This window comes from Danio rerio, chromosome 3, assembly GCF_049306965.1.
Source record: "Danio rerio strain Tuebingen ecotype United States chromosome 3, GRCz12tu, whole genome shotgun sequence".
Lineage (NCBI taxonomy): Eukaryota > Metazoa > Chordata > Actinopteri > Cypriniformes > Danionidae > Danio > Danio rerio.
Genome location: NC_133178.1, coordinates 29,019,145 through 29,041,900, shown reverse-complemented (window position 1 = coordinate 29,041,900; position 22,756 = coordinate 29,019,145). Strand labels below are relative to the sequence as shown.

General features: G+C 35.5%; 2 protein-coding genes across 8 annotated transcripts in view; one reads left to right on the top strand and one right to left on the bottom strand.

Annotated features, from left to right (window-relative positions):
- Positions 1 to 8,384, bottom strand: part of mybpc2a (myosin binding protein Ca) — a 68,332-nt gene extending 59,948 nt beyond the window's left edge. For 2 of the 6 annotated variants that reach the window (XM_021471480.3, XM_073943583.1), the window contains exons 1-2: positions 8,082 to 8,384; positions 1,470 to 1,598 (exon numbers count right to left, since the gene is read on the bottom strand). In XM_021471480.3, coding sequence (XP_021327155.1) covers positions 1,470 to 1,491 — 22 coding nt within the window. In that variant the 5' untranslated portion in view covers positions 1,492 to 1,598; positions 8,082 to 8,384. 6 annotated transcript variants of the gene reach the window in all.
- A 2,322-nt stretch (positions 8,385 to 10,706) lies between these two features.
- On the top strand, positions 10,707 to 17,758 carry emc10 (ER membrane protein complex subunit 10). Of its 2 annotated transcripts, NM_001163918.1 has the most exon segments (8): positions 10,707 to 10,841; positions 11,001 to 11,067; positions 11,164 to 11,276; positions 11,704 to 11,817; positions 13,181 to 13,365; positions 13,898 to 13,991; positions 16,782 to 16,884; positions 17,454 to 17,758. In NM_001163918.1, coding segments are annotated over 7 exon segments (756 nt in total). In that variant the 5' UTR covers positions 10,707 to 10,745; the 3' UTR covers positions 16,869 to 16,884; positions 17,454 to 17,758.
- The last annotated feature ends 4,998 nt before the right edge of the window (positions 17,759 to 22,756 follow it).

Below are 22,756 nucleotides of genomic sequence, written 5' to 3'. Positions count from 1 at the left end.
AGCGATTGCGACCTAAATTAACGCAGCTAAAGTTTCTGTGAGATACAAAATAATTATCTCAAAAATACTTTGAAAAGACTTTGCCGCTTTTCTCTGTAAGCAGTTGTGGGAGAGTTTTGAGTTTATTCCCATATCAGCTTCTCAGGCTATGTCATGGCAAAAAAAATAAAGATCAAGTTTTCCATATTTTATAAATAACCATTTTTTTATAATTATAAAAACATTTCAAATGCAAATATGTGAAAAAAAATGTGGAAACTCATGCCAATAAACCAACATGCTAATTATGCCCCTCCGATTGCACTGATGTATGGAAAGAGTGCTCAAAATGAGATTTTGTTAGCATTATCATGATTCTTAAAGTGTTTTTTTTTTTTTTTGCCTGTATGGCAATAGATTTAGTTTTCTGGACTGCTGTCATAAACTTAAGAATGTACATAGCAAAAGAAGTGTTCAACATGGAATGTCTAATGTAAAAGGATTTATTTAAGGGGCACTGCATTTGTAAGAGTAGTTCAAAGCTATTGCCTAAATGGTTCAACAGTTCAAGTTTACCATATTCTATAAATATCGCTTTTCTATAATTTAAAAAATATTTTTAACAATTAAAAGGCATCAACAGCAATAAATATTACATAAGATAAAATACACAAAATAAAAATATTAATAAGTTAAAAAAGTATAGGTTTACTTTTAATAAAAATGTAACAATTTTAAAAGGATTCACATTTAAAAATGTTCCATTTAAAGTCTCTCCAGATAAAAAAATCATCTGATAACCTTAAGAATAGGGCATTCAACAAGTATATGTTTACTAGTTTGGTTTCTGTTGGAATATTGACATTTTGTGGGTTCTTCTTCTCTGAGTAAATGTTGACGTGTGAGTCTTCTGTAAGCATGTATAAAGTCTGCAAGTCAATGATGCCTAATGTTTTGATGCCTAAACATGTGCGCATTCCATCTTGGTAATCACCACCAAGACATAAAGTTTAATCTGATGGCTATAGAGTGTCTTCTCCATCTAGACATCTTTACTGCCAAACCCCGAACTGAAAATTGACCTCTCGCTCCTGCTGCGTCCAACCCAACCTATAAAATTCATCTTTCAGCACCTGTCACTGCCAAAGCGGTCTAAATGCCTTCTTACAATAAGTTAAACATTCAGACCCGTGATTTATGTTTTAGGCAAATAAAACTAAATCTTTTTAAAACTTTCATAAGATAAAAAAAAATTATCAAGATTGAACCCATGATTGTCTAAAATCTAAAGCTTGATGACTGAAATGATCAACGAATAAATGTTATTATGGACATTAAGCGTGAGCCAGACACTGAAGCTATCTAGCAGCCCCAGTATAAGAGCATCACTTACATTAACGTGGCGTATAAAATGACAAATAGAGGCAATTAAAATACTGAGCAGTGTTAAATGTAAAATCGATGCAAAAAATGAACTTAAAGAGGCTTACCTGGCTTCTTCGGCTCAGGCATGGCGGTCCGTCATATGTCGGTCACCCTGACTTTTCTTTTCTCGTGCACTTTACTCATCTTTCATCCCTTTTATTCCCTCCTCCCTTGGCAAGCATGTCGTCCCCATCCTTGAGAAAGATAGAGAAGGGTGGGTGAAGACAGAAAAGAGTGATACAGGGAGAGAGAGAGAGCGAGTGTCACTTGAGATCTTAAGGGAATTACAACTTGGACAGAAGGAGCAGACGAAAGACTGAGACAAGGGTGAAAAAATGATGACATTAAAACAAACAGGGTCTCTCTTGGGCAAACCTGTTAATTGGTTATCTTGTTGATGTGAGCCGTTAAGCAGGCTATTTGCTAATAGCATGACATACTGTACACGCTGATCATTTGATTGACAAGTTGTTTGAAAACATTATAGTGGAGCTGCTAGACACTTTTACTTGCTTATGAAGAGTCTGTTATTTCAGAAAAATAAGGGCAAGAACAGATTCGAGTATGCTGACATGCTGTCAAGAGGTTAAGAGGCTGACCTTTGACCTTTGAGCTCTAAGATGTCTCTCTTCTTTCTTTTCAACAAGTGTATGTGTTGCTGACGTGCGATTGTGCTCATTCATCAGGACACTTCTTCACAGGTCACAGGGTCAATGGGAGAAGCGTGCCGTTTTTTTTAACGTAATAAGGATAAACAGGGAATGAAAGTGGTTCAACTGAAGTTCTTTGATGGTGGTTTAAATGGAGATGTCAATGTAATCATGAAATATTCTAACAAAATATGCAGGTAACAGGTAATATCCGTAACAATCTATTTAAATATATTTAAAAATGTCAAATATTTAAAGAAATATATTTAAAATAAAATCTGTTCTTTTCCAATTTCTGTTTGTGTAGGAAAAAAATATGCGATTTCACAAAACAAATTGATAGCTATACGAAAAGATAGACCAAGTCAACAAAAATCTGCAAATGATAATAATTTCTCAAAGATTGTGTGACACTGAAGTCTGGAGAAACGGGGCCCTATCATACACCCGGTGCAAGACATGTTTGGCGCGATGCGTTGCTATTTTCAGACTAACGCAACCATAGTTTTCCCGTTTTGCACCACGTTGTTTAAATAGTAAATCCATTTTGCTGCTTTGTAAACTCATGTGCTGGTCTGGAATGGAGGTGTGTTAAGGCACATTCTTGGTGCATTGAGGAAATAAAATAGATTGAGCAATTGACCAGCTTTGATTAAATAAATACAGCGATGCAGTGGCACAGCAGGAAGTGCTGTTGCCTTACAGCAAGACTGGGTCGCTGGTTCGAGCCTCGGCTTGGTTGGCATTTCTGTGTGGAGTTTGCATGTTCTCCCTGCCTTCGCGTGTGTGTTTCCTGGGTGCTCCGGTTTCCCCCACAGTCCAAAGACATGTGGTACAGGTGAATCGGGTAGGCTAAATTGTCCGTAGTGTATGTGTTAATGATTGTGTGTGGATGTTTCCCAGAGATGGGTTGCAGCTGGAAGGGCATCTACTGTGTAAAAACGTGCTGGATAAGTTGGCTGTTCATTCTGCTGTGGTGACCCCAGATTAATAAAGGGACTAAGCTGAAAAGTTGCTTTTCAGGTGGAAATAAAAATCAGGTTGACATCAGAACCCAACGTCAGACCGAGGTCAGTGGCCAACATTGGACAGATGTCACTTTCCAACGCAACTTAAAAACAACCAATTATCAACGTCTAATAATGTCACAGCTTGACGTTGTGTGAACGTTGACATTTATGTCCATCAGACGTTGGGTTTTGGTTGCCATTCCTGATGAATAAATGTCAGTATTTGACGTCAATATGACGTTGGTTTAAGATGATGGCTAAGCGTTGGATTTTGGTCACTTTCCAACACAATCTAAAATTATTCAATAGCAAAATAACGTCCTTAGATGATAAATTTTGATCACCCAACATCAAGACCTAAATTTAACTTAATATTAACGTCTGTGTACGTTGTGTGCCTGCTGGGTTGGTGTACATTTATTAATAGACTTGACTTAATTTTACATTTTTTTCAAATAAAATATTACTTTCAGCAACTAAACCTGTGATTATAACATTACAATTTTAAATTTTACAGTGTAATACAGTGCAGTGAATCAAATTTTCAACAAACAGATATTTTTGTGGATGTCAAGTAGGCATGAGATGATTTTTAAGGTATACCGCATTTTGGAAAGTCAAGGTTAAAAAAATAAAATAAAAATAAATAAAAAAATCCCTAAAATATTCTGCTATACAGTTCCTAGGGTATATGTAAGATATTTTCGTTATGTAGGTTTTTTTTTTTTTTTTTTTTTTTTTTTAGGGCAACAATATCTCCAAAAGAAAAGATCTCCTAAAATGCCATTTTAAATTGTAATAAAATCTGTGTTTTTGAAACAAAAAGAGCAGAAGTCAATGATACATTTGAATAATTTAGCTTACATGGTTACTGTTCCAAAATATTATAAATGTTTACTAAAATAAAATATATTGTGTTCAAACGGGAAAAAGTTGTAGTTTTTTTACTCAGACCTTTTAAAAGAATGTATAATAGAGCAGTTATCACAATACTGTCAATACTGTACCGTGATATTTTTATCCAAGGTTATCATACTGTCAGAATCTTATATGGGCCCACTTATTTTTCATCAACTAAAATATCCCATAATTAAACCCTGACTAAAACAAATAAATCTAACAAAATGAAAGAAAAAAAACTACCACCAAAGTAGCCTTAAATTTTATTAAAAAAACAAAGAAAAAAGCACAAAAAAGTCAAATAACATTTCGATCAAGAAACTTAATAGTCACAAGATGTCCTGTGTGCAATCTGTACATAAAACTGCCTTTTTTAACAACCAAACTGCAAAGATCAGAGTTTAGTCACGTCCCTGGTGTGAAGACTTGAAGTGTAGAGTTCAACAACGCTCTATTTAGCTTGACACACCAATAAACACACTTTTGAACTTTAATTTGCGGGGGAGAAGACTGGGCAGAGACTGCGCTATTCATAGAAAGTGCAGCCTGAGAGGCAGATGTCAAGGAGAAAAGAGAAAAAAAAGACAAAAATGACAGAGAACACAAGAAAGAAGAAGCAGTGGACAGTGATACATTGAAGACAACAGCCAGGAAACAAGATACTTCATGCTTCGTAGCGTGACGACTTAATTTATTTGAGTCAATTAGACAAAATATGGACTCGGTAAAAAAAAAAAAAAAAAAAAAAAAATATATATATATATATATATATATATATATATATATATATATATATAAATCACAATATAGGAGATCTCATCATGAAATATGTTACATTGCTTTATGATAAGGCCAGCGCAGAGAGTCTTATGACACACACACATGCATTCACAGTGACGAAATGGCTAATTATAGGTTTGGAGGAGTGTAGAGATCACTATTGTCTGAAGGCGTGCTGACAGTCAGCAATGGCTAGATGGAGGAGATATATATTCGTTTCAAAGCAGGAATGTCTTGGGAATCACATGGCAAAGGGTGCATGGAGAACCCAAGCCCTCCTGCTGAAATGGCCCATTAATCATACAGGCGCTTTTCGAGATGTGTGTTCAGTTATGGAAATGCCAATACGCCACGCTGTATCACTTACCCCAGTGTCATCTGATTAATGTAATTGAAAGGGCGTGCGAGTGTTTGTTTTTCTCCTTCCTCGGATCTTAATGGCAGCCTGTTGGTCCCGTACTGAGTGGCGCAAATAGGTACACTATCGATTTGGGAAAAGGAGAGTGTGAGATAATCACTAACTTTGATTTATGGAACAATAGGAACAGAACAGTACAGGGCAAAATGAGTTTGTGGGACGCAACAACTGTAATTGATTGCAATCGATAAGTGTTATTGATTAACCCGTGGCCCTGATGGCCCGTTCTAAAACTGTTTTTCGATGTGGTTATAATCTTATAGACTCTCTACAATGACGAGTAATCAGGTAAATGAGTACATTTTTAAGTGGAACTATAGCCTATGCCATTTTTGCGTGCATGCGTGTTTGGTCATGTCTGTAACTATAGAGTAGTTCATTCAGTCATTTTCTTTTCGGCTTAATAAAGGGTCGCCACAGCGGAATGAACCGCCAACTTATCCAGCATATGTTTTACGCTGCAGCCGCAACCCAGCACTGTGAAACCCACACACTTGCATACACACTCATACACTACGGCCAATTTAGCTTATTCAATTCACCTATAGCGTACATCTTTGGCCTATGGGGGAAACCAGAGCACCTGGAGGAAACCCACGTGAACACGAGGAGAACATGCAAACTCCACACAGAAATGCCAACTGGTCCAGCTGGGGCTCGAACCAGTGACCTTCTTGTTATGACAGAGTTACCCACTATGCCACTGTGTTGCCCTAGAGTAATTCAGTGCCCAAAAATAAAAAAAAAATTACTCTCAATTTACTCATCCTCGAGTGGTTCCAAATTAGTTATGGGTTTTGGTTTTGTGTTGAACACAAGAGAGGATATTTTGGAGAATGTTGAAAATTGGTAGTCAATGACTTTCATAGTAAATAATAAAAATACTGAGGAAGACAATAGCTATCACTTATCATCGGTCTACAACAGGGGTGCTCAAACTCGCTCCTCGAGAGCTGGTGTCCTGGAGAGTTTACCTCCAACCCTAATTAAACATGCCTGAACCAGCTAATCAAGATCTTACTACAGATAAAAAATTTCTGGCAGGTGTGTTGAAGCAAGTTGGAAGTCAACTCAGCAGGAGTTTAGTCGAGTTTAGGGGGGGGGTTGGGGCTTTTTGGAATGATAAAAGAGTGGGTGGATTATGACATCATTTTCATTTTTGGGTGCGATGTGTGGCTTTATGGCCAATTCAAACTACACCAACAAAGATAATCATCAGCATGTTACTTCTTAGATTTTCTCTGACCAGACAAGCCTAAGTCAACAAGTTCAATTGGCAAAACACGGTACATGGATCAAACTAAACCAAGTGTCTGTTGCCATCTATCTGTATCTGTTGTTGCAGTGTGAACTTGGCTTTAACTTGGAAACGTGGTATTTTGGGCGACACAGTAGCTTATTGGTTAGCACTGTCGCTTCACAGCAAGAAGCTCGCTGGTTCAAGTCCCAACTGGGTCAGTTGGTATTTCTGTGTGGAGTTTGCATGTTCTCCCCATGTCCATGTGGGTTTCCTCGGGGTGCTCCGGTTTCCCCCACAGTCCAAAGACATGCAGTAAAATGAATAAACTAAATTGGTCGTAGTGTATGCATATAAGTGTGGATGGATGTTTCCCAGTACTGGGTTGCAGCTGGAAGGGCATCCGCTGTGTAAAATATATACTGGATAAGTTGGCAGTTAATTTCGCTGTCGCGACCCCTGATTAATAAAGGGACTTAGCTGAAGAAAAATTAATTTATAAATTAACATTAGATTTTGTGACCTGTCAGGCCCGAAAACTGCATCACTAAATGATGACATTATGAAGTATGGGCAAAACTCTTTTCTACAATGGCTGCTTTTCCCAGCATTCTTTAGAATTTTTTTGTGTGAGTGTGTTGAACAGAAGAAAAAATGTCAACTTCATTTTACATATCAATTCACCTACATGTTTCTGGACTTTGGGGGAAACCGGAGCACCTGGAGGACACCAACATGAACAGGGCGAAAACATTCAAAACTTTACACAGAAACGCCAATTGACCCTGCCGGAGCTCAAACCAGCGACCTTCTTGATGTGAGGTGACAGTGCTAACGTCACCGTCTCTGGCCCTCGTACACTGCAAAAAATGTTTTTCTTGTTTAGATTTTTTGTCTTGTTTCTATTCCAAATATCTAAAAATTCCTAAATTAAGAAGAATTTTCTACACAAGCACAACATATTGTCTTATTTTGAGAAATAATATGCCAATATTAAGTGAGTTTTTCCTTAAAACAAGCAAAATAATCTTACGTCAAAAGTAAAAACAAAATTAATTTGCTTACCCCATTGGCAGATTATTTCACTTGTTTTAAGGAAAAACTCACTTAATATTGGCATATTATTTCTCAAAACAAGACAATATGTTTTGCTTGTCAAGAAAATTCTTCTTGATATAAGAAATTTTAGATATTTAGACAAAAATCTAAACAAGAAAAGCATTTTTTTCAGTGTAAACATGTATCACTGAAATATTTTGTCATTTCAAGAACAACCAAAATTATGTAAGTATTCCCTACTTTATAGTATAAAAAAGTACATCAAAAGTGTAGGATATCCAAATATAAAAAGCAAAATCTATGCAACGAGGAGCTGCCAGGGCCCACTAGAGCCTCCTATAAAAACAAACTATAAAACATTTACATTTAAAAAATGGTGCCAAACTTTATGAATTTGTTGAATAAATCTCGTTTTTGCAATATTTTAGATTCTCGTAGAGATTTACTGAAAGTGAACAAAATTATTTCCATCAATCAATAACATTAAACGATTAAGCCACGTTTCAATTTGTTTCTTGTGTATTTGGTGTTGGCACATTCTCCTGTGTTACAAAACCACACTCTAGTGTCCAACCACTGTCATTACATTTTCTTTACCTATGATAATGAAGTTAACCACAAACCTGTAACACGCAGAGATGCGCAAGATGTAACATGAGACACACACACAGCGTTCACTCACTGTCAGGTCTTGATTCCTTTTCCGCGTGTGTTTGAAGCGGTTGTTTACTCGCTGTTTTATCCGTCTGACAGATTGCAGAGCCATTTGTGACAAATGACTTATGCAGTAACATGTTTCTTAAAATGACCAGAAAACTGGACCGCTGAGTAATAGACAAAGTGTAGTCTCCTTACTCTTAAATTGATATAGATTAACTGTATGGAAAATATCTACGTCATGAAAATAATTACAAAACAATGCGAACAGCGACTCCTACTGGTTTAGTGATCCATTTTGCAAAACAATTAGGTGCAATTCACCTTCTTAAACTGAGGAGGGCAGCGCATCACTGATTTTTTTCCCCTATAATCCAATTAAAATTAACCAAATATTGTGAATTATTTTAAAATAAACGTAATACACAACCTGTTTTAACTTGCGGAAGCAGAACGAAATTATTATGAACCACAAAAAGGCTTATATTATTAATTTTTATGTTTGAAGGTTATGCATAAATATATTATTATTATTATTTTATCCAGTTTAAAAGTAGAATCTCTTGAAATGCACAAAAGACTGAGTCCCGCTGTATTACTCAGGCTGCACTGCAGTGTCTATTCACAGGCGCGATCCCACTACTGATCGGCACGGGGGCTTTGACCTGCTCCGTCTCCGACCTGGGCCGGTTCACCCCTCCTTAGACGACCTGGTAGTCCAAGGCTCCCCCAGGAGCACCATATCGATACCGAACTTAGTGCGGACACCCGATCGGCATAGTCCACTGCAGCCCAGAACCCCTGAGCTCAAGCGGTCCGCCAGCCTCAGCCTCCCAGTAGCTTGGATTACAGGCGCACGCCACTGCGCCCGGCGAGTGAACAGAGGATCTGAACTGCTCTTCAATGTTACTGTGTGCCGGAGTGGATGGCGCCATCTAGTGGTGGAGAAAATGAACAACAGCAGCTCTTACTGCTGCAAACCCCGTTTTACATAGAGTCAGTTCATAAAGAATGCTTGTTTGTGGGCTATTGTAAAATAACAGGGCTCAAAATTGCGACCATTTTGGTCGCATATGCGCCCGAAAATTAATCTGTGCGACCTCAAAATATATTTGGGCGCATTAGTGCGACTGCAGGTAATGGTTGTAGAGCGACCTGTTTTGATTTTTTGTAAAAACGTGCTGAATCGCTCTTCCCTGCCGCTATGTTGGTTCATATTAGCTGTCATTTCACTCAAGGTATTCCGCTGTCAGATGACAGGGAAGGAGCTTTTATGACCACGGGAAATGCAAACGGCTGAAGAGTGAAAACTTAAAGCACACAGGTTTGCAAACCCCACCTAAAGTTGAGGCGCAGATGAGAGCGATCATGACACGTCACGTGGTGAATATTGATCCGCCAGCGGAGATCAATCGAGTACGCGCTTCTTAGAGAAGGCGCCCGAATCTCGATGCGTCGCATTCACTGCGTGTGCAGCGCAAATGTCCGCCAAAAGTCAAAATCTAATACTGTACATATCATCGCTTTACTAAGTTTACACTGAAACTGATAAATTGGGTCGACTGACTCGCCAGCTTTTCCACAAACACAGAAAAATTAAGATCATCTCAGACTGAACCTTTAAATTGACACAAACTGAAACCAAAACTTTTAAAGAGTGATAGAAGTGAGACTTTACTTACTTACTTTTGTCTATTCTTTTTTGAGGTGTATATTATTTTTTTATTTATTTACTGATGACTGCTTTGCAGCTTTCATCAATTGAATGATTTATTATAATCTTTTGTTTGTTTTGTAGCAGAAATATTATTTATTAAATTGACATGCATATAAAAACAGCAGTACAAAATAAATATTTCTTACTGCAATGCTTCATTTTTGTTTGATGCAAACTATATAATTATTTTTCATAAAGTAACAGACTTTTTATAGCAGATAACCTACATTCATGCACATTCAAGGCAGTATCATAATGAGAAATGGAATTCATTGTTACTATTATTGTCATTTTCATCATCATTAATATTCTATAATTATTAGACATTCATTTTGGAATTATTGCACACAAATATCAATGTCTTCGCAGCATTAGTTAGATAGTTGTTTCTGGTTTTTGTCAGTCCTATTAATGTTGTTTTAAAATACAATAAATCCCTTAAAAAGCAATTTGCAGCTGTGCTCATTCATTTTTGGTGGGTGCTCCTAAATTTTTTCTGGTGCTCCTAAATTTATTTTGGTGCTCCTAAATACTTGAAGTTGGGAGCACCGGTGCTACCAAGTAAAAAAGTTAAGTTCGAGCCCTGAATAAACTCTTACAAGTTTATTATTATTCATTTCGTAAACAATAATGTAAGTGGAAAAACATCGTTTAGAGTAAAACATAAGCAAAAATGACTTTTATTTTGGTATCCCATGTCGGGTCTCTTGTTTATGAAAATCATATGGATGATTAAAAAACGACATAAGTATAAATTTACAATAACAAACAATTAATTTGATCTGCATTTTGTACGAGTGAAAGGAACCACGTAACAAGTTAAATGTTTTTTTTTACTTTTGTTTTGAAACGCAGTGTTTCCGGTAGCCACTACGCACAGGGGAAGCGACTCACTCTCCAGGCTTGAGACAAAATGGCTCCGATTAGAGTGTTGTCACTTGTTCTCCCCATCTTGTCAACTGTAACGTTGTTATTGACACAATTTGGCGAATGCAATAATGGTCGAAGGGTAAGATGATTGTGTCTGATACACCTCGCAGTCACAAAATCTGTATTTTACATGGCATTGCAGATGACTTGCACAGGGAGCTTGTTAGCATGCTAGACTGCTGTCTAACGTTAATCAGATGAATATGATTGAATGTCAGTTACTTTATCTGTCTGTTAGTCAGGAGACGCGGTGGACACTGATTTCAGCGGATTCTCGGTGCCATTAGAGCACTCGTTTGAAGTGGGTGAGTACAAGTTAGTCAATGAAAAGGCTTTTTGTGAATAAATTGTTGGTCTTTTTAGTGCAAGTGAGTCACTAACGTTATTGGTCTGTGTTTCAGATGATGTGTCAAGATTTCGACTTCGTGGTGCTCTACAGTTCAGGGGTGGAAGGGAAAACAGTGTGTATCTCTCACAAAACCAGCTCTCAGAGAAAGACAGGAATACACTGAAGGTGAGGACATGCCATTGAGTCAAAGTTGGTTTTATATTCGCACATTCAGACCTTCTTAACAATATAATTTCAGAAAAGTATTCTATGCAAGTAAATAAATAGTAAAATCATACTAGCAGTCAATGACTTTTGAAGTTCAACACTGTTCACAGCCAAATAAATAATGCTAATGTTGTTTTGAAGTCATACTTGCATGTGATTTCAGACCGAATATTTGAAGTAGCAAAGCAATAGAGCAGCCTTGTCACAAGTTGTCACTGAACAATTGTGCGAACATAAAACCAACTTTACCTCAATGAACATGCAATGAAGGATGATTTTTTTTTATTTTTATTTTTTATGGTTGTCCAAGAAAGGCTGTCAATTTGAAATGTCCTAACTCTGTTTCACTGGTATAATTTTGTGTTTCTCTACCTGTGTTTTTCAGGACGTGGCAGCAGTTGACGGTTTGTACAGGATCCGGGTCCCAAGGGTCTCTCTACAGGTGGATCGGCAGACAGAGAGACAGTATGAAGGTTACCTTACCGCATTCGTTAGAGCTGTAAGTCAACTGCATGCAAATACCTGCACAAAAATTTTACCAGCATTAAAAAGACCTGCAGATTAATACATTTTTTTGTCTTTTCTAAATTTCTAAAGATTTCTACATTTAGCATTATCAGCAACAGTAGTAGTAACAGTGCATTTTTCTCAATGTTGAATATTTTACAATATTCAGCTAATTATTTCTTAATTTTAATAAATTACAAGTTCTGAGTTCTATATGTTAAAACCAAAAGTTTCTTCCAGTGCTGTTTTTGTAATAAATGGAAAGCAAATTACATTTGTCTCCTCCCATTTTTGACCCCAAAAATGGGCCGATCTGTGACCAGAAAATACATAATAGGATTCGAAACATAGAACTATGATTTGTTACACCACTATGATGTATACATTATGCATGCGAAAATACAATTGAAAAGGTTGTGGTGGGACCTTTCTTAGGTTATTTATTAAAGGTGTTTTCTATCACTGTTTAGCCTGCTATAATGCTTTCAGTGTAAAGCTGCACATAAACATTAAAAGATTGTTATCTCAATTCAAACCCGCACAACATGAATGATAAATGATAATGCTTTGCATATGTTTATTAATCCTTCAAAACGACACATTCAAATTGGCGTTTGATCAAGACATATTCAGTTTTTCCACTTTTTTCGGTTTGTTAAAAAAATTAAATAACACAGAGGTACTGGGAGAACAGTTTATAGTGTTAGATGAAAACACTGTTTATGGTAAAAATTAAAGTCACCGTTTAATGGAACTTGACGCTGGTAAATGTTGTAGCATTTACATTGTTTAAGAAATGGGTGGCGACAAAATCAAGCCATCAAAATTGTGTCACTGAATAGGTTTTCTAAAATGATCCACCAATAATGAAACATGAAGTTTTATGTGTGAATTGTTTAATAGTTAATTGAAAATCTATAAGTTGTACAAGATGTTAGATTTCTATATTTAGCATTATCAGCAACAGTAGCAAAAATAATTTTTCGTATTGAATATTTTCCTTTTCAGCTAGTTCTTTCTTGATTTTTATTTTTATTCAAAATACATGTTCTAAGTCTGTTTGTTTAAGCCAGAGTTTTTTGCAGTCAGTAATATTTTTGTTTAAATGAAAAGCAAATGACATTTGTCATCTCCTTTTTTTTTTTCCTGATTTGAAAAATGGTCTGATCCGTGACTCAAAAACCATAGTGTGATCTGTGATCTGTTACACCACTAATAATTATACACAACATTACTATTTTTTTCTGTATTTGAGATCAAATAAATGGTGAGAAAAGAGAATTTGAAAAACATCTCACTGACCCCAAATTCTGAAGCATTAGTCAATTGTAAATCTTATACATCTTTTTTTCCAGTGCGCTCTGGTGGAGTCCCACCTCAGTGATGTCATCACCCTCCACACCGATGTCAGCGGATATGTCATTGGCATTTCTATAGTGACGATCCCTGGGTCTTGTCGTGGGATAGAGGTGGAGGATGAGGTTGACCTGGAAGTCTTTAACACAACAATAAGCGTCATGGCACCCGTCACTGCACCTGTGTGAGTGTTTTTGCATGTACACACACTCTCTCACATATACATGCTAAAAGTATTCAGGCAGCCTGGACGTGTTACCTTTTCCCATATGGTATTAAGTTGTGTTCAAACTTGGCTCTTGAGACAATTTTTATTTGGATTTTGTCGAGACCCCCCTGTCTTATTTTAATAAATTCTCTTTCCCTTTTTCGGGAAGTCCACTGTTCAGTGCACTAATACAGTTAAATAGACAAACTCATGTTTACAAGCATTCACTCAAAGTAAAGATGTGGCTGTCAGCTATAATTTTTTCTCAGTCTGTTTGGTACAATATACTAAAGTATTAATATATCAAAATATTAATATAATGAAGTATGATTAATATGTATGCTGTCTCACAATGTTTCTTAAAGATCATATGTTAGATCAGTAGGCAACATCTCTTAAAATAGATAATTATTGAATTAGGTATGTAAATATCGAACCCATAAATCACATTGTCAGAATATTTATTATTAGATCATTTGAATAGTTATCTCTCTTGTCTCTTATTTAGACCTGAAACAGCCCCTTATATTGAAAGGATGGAAATGGAAATGGAAAAGAAAGGCAAAAACCCACAAGAGCAGAAATCCTTCTTTGCCAAATATGTGAGTATATATTATTATTATTATTTATTATTATCACTATTATTCAAAATAATGTATCATTAGATTGAATTGAATTTTTTAACATCACATTATGTTGTTCATACAAGTGTTTGCATTTATCTGATGATTAATTTAATAATAATTCCCAGCTATCTAGGAAAGAAGTTACCTTTTATTATTTTAATAAATTGCATTAACATCCTCTCGTCCTTTGTTTTACCTCCTTTCATGGAATAACTCCTTTCTAAATGGCCTCTTCCTGCTAATAGTTCTCCTGTGTTTCTTTTCAAGTTTTTTTTGTGTGTTATCTTGTGTTTTGTACTAGTGGACTGCAGTTTTAAGCTCAACGTTTACTTAATTGTTTTAACCTTATGCATATATGGGTATTCTTGCTCATTCAAACCCACATCCTTTCAAACCTAAATCACCACGTTGTGCATTTACAGTACACTGGTATTCCACTAATGCTAAAATTAGTATAACACGCAAGGAATGCAGACTATAGCACTGGCATAGAAACTATCAAATTATACAAAGCTTATAATGACACCAATACAGATTATGTGCATATTCTTATTAATATTTAATTCAACATACCTGAACTGAACACATTTTATTTGTAACTCGGTAAATAATGTAATTTGGCTTTAATCTGTAATTTATGTCATCTTTAAAAATAATAAGGTATTGAAAATTAGTTCTTCATGTAAGTTTAATCCAGACCACAGCAACAACAATAATAATGTTATCAAATAAACATTATAAAGTCTATTCAATGAAATATAGTAATTATTTTAAACTACAGTTTCACATGGTTTATATTGTTTAAATGGCTAAAAAAATAATGTAACTTATTTTTGGGAATAAATATATACATTCTCTAGAACAGAGGTGTCCAAGCATTTTTTTATGAAGGGCCAAAAACCAAACTTGATTGAGGGTGGTGCACCGAGCTGAATATATAACAAACTGTATTACATTCAAGTTGCCATGGTAACCTCCTAATTTAATAATATTTAAAAAATAATTAGAAAAAAATTATATTAATAATGACAATAACAAAATTCTAACTTTTTTTTTTACATTTTATACTCTTTTGTACATTTTATACTATACTTATAATAAAACCATAAACAATCTAATTATAACACAATGAAGTTCAACGATAAATAAAAAAAGATTTACAAAAATAACCATTTTTCACTTGATAGTAAAATTTTTGTCCTGTGTGGTTTAAGCAATGTGCCACACACATATACTGTATATGTCAACATCTAAAAAAATGTGTTTAAGGGTTTCATGACCCTTTAAAAAATCTGATGAATTAATTTATTTGCATTTATTTTAAACATGTAATTTCACTTTGCTTTTTTGTAGTTCATCAATTAAACAAACAAACAAACAAACAAACAAACATTTGGTCATGTTAAATTAGAATGACGATCTCTGCTGAAAGCATTCGCCCCAACCTTCCACATTATTCTTCCTCTCTTCTCAGATGGGATGGCAGGCCAAATCAAAGGTTACCATGGGCCAACTTTGGGCAACCCTAGTTTGGGCATCTCTGCTCTAGAATGTATAAAACAAAACAGTAAATACGTTCATGTAACATATTATATGCTCCATAACAGGGGTCCTCAAACTTTTTTTTTTTCATTAAGTACCACCTCAGAAAAAAATTGTCTCTCCAAGTACCGCCATAATGAGTAGTATTGAAATACAGTAGCGTAGTAAGCCCAGTAAAGCAGCTACAGCACTGTACAGTTCAAAAACATGGCAGATTAATCCCTATTATTAAGAATATTTATTTTTGTCCGCCACTTTAAACATAAATAGTCTGAAAGTTAACACTGTACTGTGCTTAAATGTAAAAAAACAAACTAAAAACATCAACATTTAAATTAAAATGTGCTTAGGATAAAAAGAAATGTGCTGTACTAAAGTATTAGCATATAGTAGCCAATTCATCAACACCTGAAAATGTTGCCTGGACCTCAGAAATGCAGGCTATATGTCATATAATGAATATTATTATATGTCATATTCATACATAAATCATTTTTGATAAATTTTGAAATGTATGTAGCATATTTGACATATTTGATTCCTCCACGTACCACTAGAAGGAAGCCCGTGTACCACAGTTTGAGAACCACTGCTCTATAAAAAGTGGCACAGCATAATGGAATCGTTAATAATGAAAATCTACCCCATATTATAAAACCAATAGCTGACTATCAGTAAAGCTAATTTGAGGCCAAAAGCAAAAGATGTATTCGCCACTTGTTCTAAATCTATATTGAGTTTCTTTCTTCTGTTGGACACAAATGAAGATAATTTGAAGAACTTTGTAAACCAGAAGCTTTTGACTTCCATAGTATTTTTATATGGATGTCATTGTCTACCATTTCCAGCATTCTTTAATCTTATTTTGCATCCAACTGAAAAAAGTAAACTCACAAAAGTTTGGATCCACTTGTAGAGGATTAAATATTCATTATTTAAGTCAACAGTCCCTTTAAAACTGAAGTACACTTTGGGCTTTTCTATGTTTTTGTGTGTTGTATTATGAGCTAACCATTTTTTCCACTTGCTGCTCTGCTCCATGTTGAAGTTGCTGGTCTGTTCTGCCCAGTTGTGTGTGTTTGTGTAAACGCTTACCATCTTTAACATCTCACTTTTTTGTGACTGAACTCCTAATTCTCTAGCAGCGCGTGTCGCGGTCAGCTGTTCTGCATTTACTGTGCTGTGTCTGTGTTGACTTTGTGTCGGTCTGTGCTGTGTTTCCAGTGGTATTTGATTCTGGGAGGTGCAGTGTTCCTCATGGCCACCAGTTCAGCACAGACCCCACCAGGGGGCGCCAGAGAGCAGAGCTGATTTCCATTCATTTCAAGTACTGAAATCTCATTTAGCCTACTTGGTTACTCTGTCACTCCAGCCACATTTTTCATTATGTGTGTGTGTGTGGGCCTGCACACGCACCCACATGCATACAAACTCAAATCCTCTGACCGTTCCTCTGTTTCAGCTTGGTGTTTAATTGTTTGTGTGCTTTTTTTGTGTACATTTCCTGCTGGGTCATGATCAAATCAGTGGTGTTTTGTTTAAATATGATCTTTCTGACGCAAAATCAGGTTGATGGGTAATATTAGCTGCTCAGAGATGTTCATGACCCACTCTGCTTGCTTCAATCCTCCCTGTTCTTTCAGTCTCATTTCTCCTGGTTTCTCCCTCCTATTTGCGAAGTCCTTTGTCAGCGGAAGTAAGTGGCGGAGGTCGGATAAAGAGAGAGTAAGGAAGGATGAAACTGAAAATGATTTTGCTTGGGAAAACTTTGCCAATTAATTGAATGGGCTGTTAATTGTTGTCCTGCTCCTAATCACTGACTCTGGAGAGGAACCGTCGTAGGTTGTTTCTCAAAAGTGTGTTTAAAGCTTCTGTTGTGTTTGTCTTTTTTTCCAGTGGATGTATATTGTCCCGCTTGTTCTATTCCTGATGATGTCAGGAGCTCAGGATCAGTCCGGAGGCGGAGCTGGAGGAGGGGCGGCCAATGGAGGAGGACGATGATTTCTATGGCAACAAAAACTCCTGTGTTGTACATAATAATTTAAAGCAGATTTTGAGTTCATTGAGACACAGAATAATATGTATACGATCACAATTGAAGGATTGTTGTAGAGAAATAACGATTGAAAAGCTTAACTTATGACTGCATTCTTGATTTGCGTTTTTACTACTGATTTAATAAAATAATGATGACCGGTAAAGTGTCTGTGTAGTTATTTCATTTTAGTGATGGCAAACATATTATACAGTTGTTTTATTTAAAAATGAAAATTTGCTATTGGTTTACTCACTCTCAGACTATTAAAGATATTGAACTTATTTTTATTTTTATTTTTGTTTTTTTTTTAGCTTAAATGGGAAGTTTCTATATTTCATACACAATGATAATGCAAAGTGCTTTACGTAAACAAGAAAAAAAGTAATCACAAAATACAAATATAGGAAGTAAAGAAAACAAAGACGCCTCAGCAAGAAGGTCACTTGTTCGAGCTTCGGCTGGGTCAGTTGGCGTTTTTGTGTGGAGTTTGCATGTTCACCCTGCGTTGTCATGGGCTTCCTCCTGGTGTTCCGGTTTCCCCCACAGTCCAAAGACATGCGGTACGGGTGAATTTGGCAGGCTAAATAGTACGTAATGTATGAGTGTGTATGGATGTTTCCCAGAGATTCCCAGCCGCTGCGTAAAAACATGCTGGATAAGTTGGCAGTTCGTTTCACTGCGGCGACCCCAGATTAATAAAGGGACTAAGCCGAAAATAAAATGAATGAAATCAGTTTTTAAAGAAATACAAAAGAAAAAGACAATAGTGCATGTATTACCAATAGGTTAAAATAACATTGAGCCTATTATAAATGAACGTTACACGATAATAAGATGACTAATTGAGAATTATAGTACTTATTACTTATATTATTATTATTACAAGGGATATTACAAATAAATATTGTAAGGATGCTATTTTCATTTATTAAGGATATTATAAATGCACAATTACCAATAACAAAGATGTTATTACTATTATTAATAATAATTGTTATTTGTATATTAAATATACTCAGGCATCAAACTATAAAATAGTCAAATAAAGCAAAGTAAAATACTGATGCCCCACCCATGATGGTCCTTGGTGAATTGATACAAATTGAATGCTACAGTTTCGTTGCCAGTAAAAAAAAAAAAAAAAAACGCAGGCAAATCAATATTACTATTTGTTGCTCATGATGATACATTGAGGTCCTATGATTTGTCTGTCAGAAAGAAACTGAATATTATTTGCAACTCTATGGCATAATCAGGGCCAGACAATATCTGCTGACTTTTTTACTGCTTTTTTGCAGAATTTTGTACAAAAACTGCAAATTTATGTGGGAGGATTTTGAGAGTACAGTAACTAAAAGCTGAAAACATGAAATAAAAAGTAATAACTTTTAAACTTCTACTTAAGGTTTACAACACAAATGCAATTAGATCGATCTGTTTGCCTAACAAATCAAGTCTCGTATCAACTAAAATACAGAAAATATTAATTTACAAACATTTGCACATTAGCTAACATAGAACTAATATGAAATTAATGAAAAAACCTGAATCAATATACATTCACATAATATTTGGATTCAATGATTGGCTAGTCATAAGCACAGTCACAAATTGGATAGTTTGGGGTGATAATTAACTTCAAATTTCATTTTGGATAAACCTTTATCAACACAAGCACTTTATTTCTGGATCTAGGGACATGTGTTGATTTGTTAAGAATCAATGCTGGTGTATTGATTCAATACCATTCTTTTCTAAACCTTGATTCAATAAATAAGGAGGCATTTATTGTAAATCAAATTATCTGTTCATATTGCAGTTTGACCCTAATATGCCACTGTATTACGGCAAGGAAAATGTAATGGCAATATTTGGCTTTCAATAGAAGTCATTATAGTAGAGTAAAAGCTGTAACAAGCAACATCCCAACGCAATGGGTATAAATGAAGGCAAGGTATTGTTATTAAAACATTAAAGTGCACAGTTTCAGCCAGAAAAGTAAAACAAAACTTGTTTTGAGACAGACACTAGACCAGGGGTGGGAAAACTCAGTCCTGGAGGGCCGGTGTCCTGCAGACTTTTGCTCCAACACTAATCAAACACACCTGAACATGCTAATCAGTGTTTTTAAGATCACTAGAAATCTATAAGCAGGTGTGTTTGATAGGAATTGGAGCTAAACTGTGCGGGACACCGGCCCTCCAGGACCCAGTTTGCCCACCCCTGCACTAGAACTATTATATTTTGCTTTAAATTTTTTGAAGTGAAGTGTGCATTGTGAGGTTTGTAGTACTCACACTGGCATTTAACTGGTTGAAAAAAAATTGTGTTCAATATTTTTGTTTAGCAAGGTAATATGTATATATATATATATATATATATATATATATATATATATATATATATATATATATATATATATATATATATATATATATATATATATATATATATATATATATATATTTACAACAGAACAACTGCAGTGTTATCACGTAACAACATGGACAGCAGTTTTTGTTACATTCTAACAAATGCTTCAAAGCAAAGACAAAAATAAAAGGAGATAATAAAAACAAATTCAGAAAGACATAGTTATTGAGTATTTTTAAGAAAAATCCAGAAGGACCAATTGCACCAGAACACCTCAGATCTTTGATGTAGATTAGATCATAAGTCAGTTTTTCCCGTAATAGGAGTCTGATTGCCTGACTGAGCCACAAATTGACGGAAGGAATCTACGCAGTTGACCACAATAACAATAAACATTTTTTGTCAAAAGTATTTACAAAAATCCAATACACATTCTTTGTCATGATCAAGACACAGTTCTGATGTACAATTCAGAAGGTATTGGGGACAGAGAAAAGTCTTTCCAATTTTTATTTTTTATAATTTTGTGAATCTTTTTCCAGGACATTTTGATTTTGTCACAGTCCCAAAATATATGCATCACTGTGCCAGTGTCTAACTTACATTTGAAACATAGCTGGGAACATTTAAGAAAAATATTCTATGGAGGCAAACTGGGGTTAGATAAACCCTGTGATTACATTTATAATTTTGCTCATGAACCAAAATTGAAGTACTTTTGGAATAGATATTTGAGCAGGCAGATAGCCACTCCTCATCACTAAAACTAGACCTCAGATTGAGCACGGTCATAATAAATTGATTAATTTGTCCTTTACAGCAGTGTTTCCCAACCATGTTCCTGGAGGCACACCAACAGTACATATTTTGGATGTCACCCTAATCTGACCCATTCATTTCAGGTTTTAGAGTCTTTTATTATGTTCTGATGAATTGATTCTGGTTTGTTTGATTAGGAAGAGATTGAAAATGTGTACTTTTGGTGTGCTTTTAGGAACTGGGTTGGGAAACATTGCAATACAGTAAATTATGTCTAATATTGGAAAACATTTGTTTCAAATAAATGCTGTACTCTCTATTCGCTGTCTTAAAAAAATAAAGTGGCACTATTTCCAAGGTACAAGCAGCACAACTGTTTTAACTATGATGATAGATTCTAGGGACTGGAGTGAAAACGTAATGACTGGACTGAGTAACAACAACTTGAAAATTCAGTTTTCCATCAAAGGAATAAATGTAACACTGATAAGCAAACTCATTATCACCAGTCACAGGAGTTAAGATCAATCAATTGATCGGTTTTTAACAAACCCATTTATGACTATTATATGGTAAGCAATGGGTTTTTGCAACTGCAGAAACAATTTACCAGAAAAATGATTGCCTTGGCTGAATTTGAGCATTGAGATGTGCTGGACTAAAAAAAAAAAAGTTCTACTCACGTCATTTCCACCTCGCAACCCAAAGACTTGAATGATCTGCTGCTAATGTCTTGGTGCCAGATATCGCAGGGCACATTCAAGGATCTTGTAGGCTCCGAGCCTCAGTGGGTTGCCTCTGTTTTGGCAGCTAGAAAGGAACAGTATAGGCAGGTCATAGACCATATAATGTTTTGCTCATTTGTGTTTGTTAAAGTAGATACGTTAGTTCACCCCCAAAACTGACATTAATTCACCAATGCTATTAATTACTCACCCTAGTGTTGTTTCAATCCCCTGAGAGCTTCATTATCCTGCAAAGACATCAATGGCCCTGAGTTATTCAAAGATCAGAAATCAAAAATATTGGCAAAACATTCCTTGTGACTTTAGTGGTTTTAACTGTAGTTATACAGAGCTCCAGGACCATTTTTATGCCAAAATGGCCAATGTCTTTGCACATCAGATAAGGCCCTGTGTTCACTACAGGCAAAATACTGTCTTTTGAAAGTTGTTGTAGGCAACAAACTGAGACAGTAGCTATGTTTCTGTTCAAACATGCAAATTAGACTTGTGTGCAAGACTTAAATATTGCATAAGACACTTCAAATTGAATAAATGAATGAAAGTTTCCATCATAGGCTAGTACGCACATTATTTCCTATTTGTATGAAATAAGTGGTCCCACTTTATATTAGATGGCCTTAACTAATATGTACTTACATAGGAACTAATAGTTTGTTACAATGTACTTATTGTGTAAACACATGTATTTACTGTATACTTATGCTTGATTAAATACATGTATGTAATTACATCTGTAAATAACTTTTGTAAATACACTGTTGACCATCCCTTACACCTTAACCCACCCTTAAACCTACCCATGCCACCAAACCTGTCCATAACCCAACCTCTATCCCAACTCAAAAGCACCACAAGTGTTCTCAAATACATTATAAACACAGCAAGTACATTGTATTTATTTTTTTGATGTAAGTACATAATAGTTAAGGACACTTAATATAAAGTGGGACCAAATAAGTTTATCCTTCTCAGTTTAAGTGAAATCTTTGGGAATCTTGGTGACTTCATTAAGCATTTTTATGAAGTATTTCAGGAGAATGTAATAAGAGTAAGTTTGACAATCAACAGAACAGTATTAATAAGACAGTACTTCACAGGCTTTGCTCAAAATATTTGTTCTTTTTTCAGTTGTTCATGGGCCCAGTTGGTTGAGATTAATCATCAAAGCTTGACCTTCAAGAGGCATGGCACTTCTCCGAGATTTTATCCATGCATTCACTGCCCATCGTTGCTTCATAAAACATTGCTAATCACATGGCTATTAGCGTGTGTGCTGTAAACAG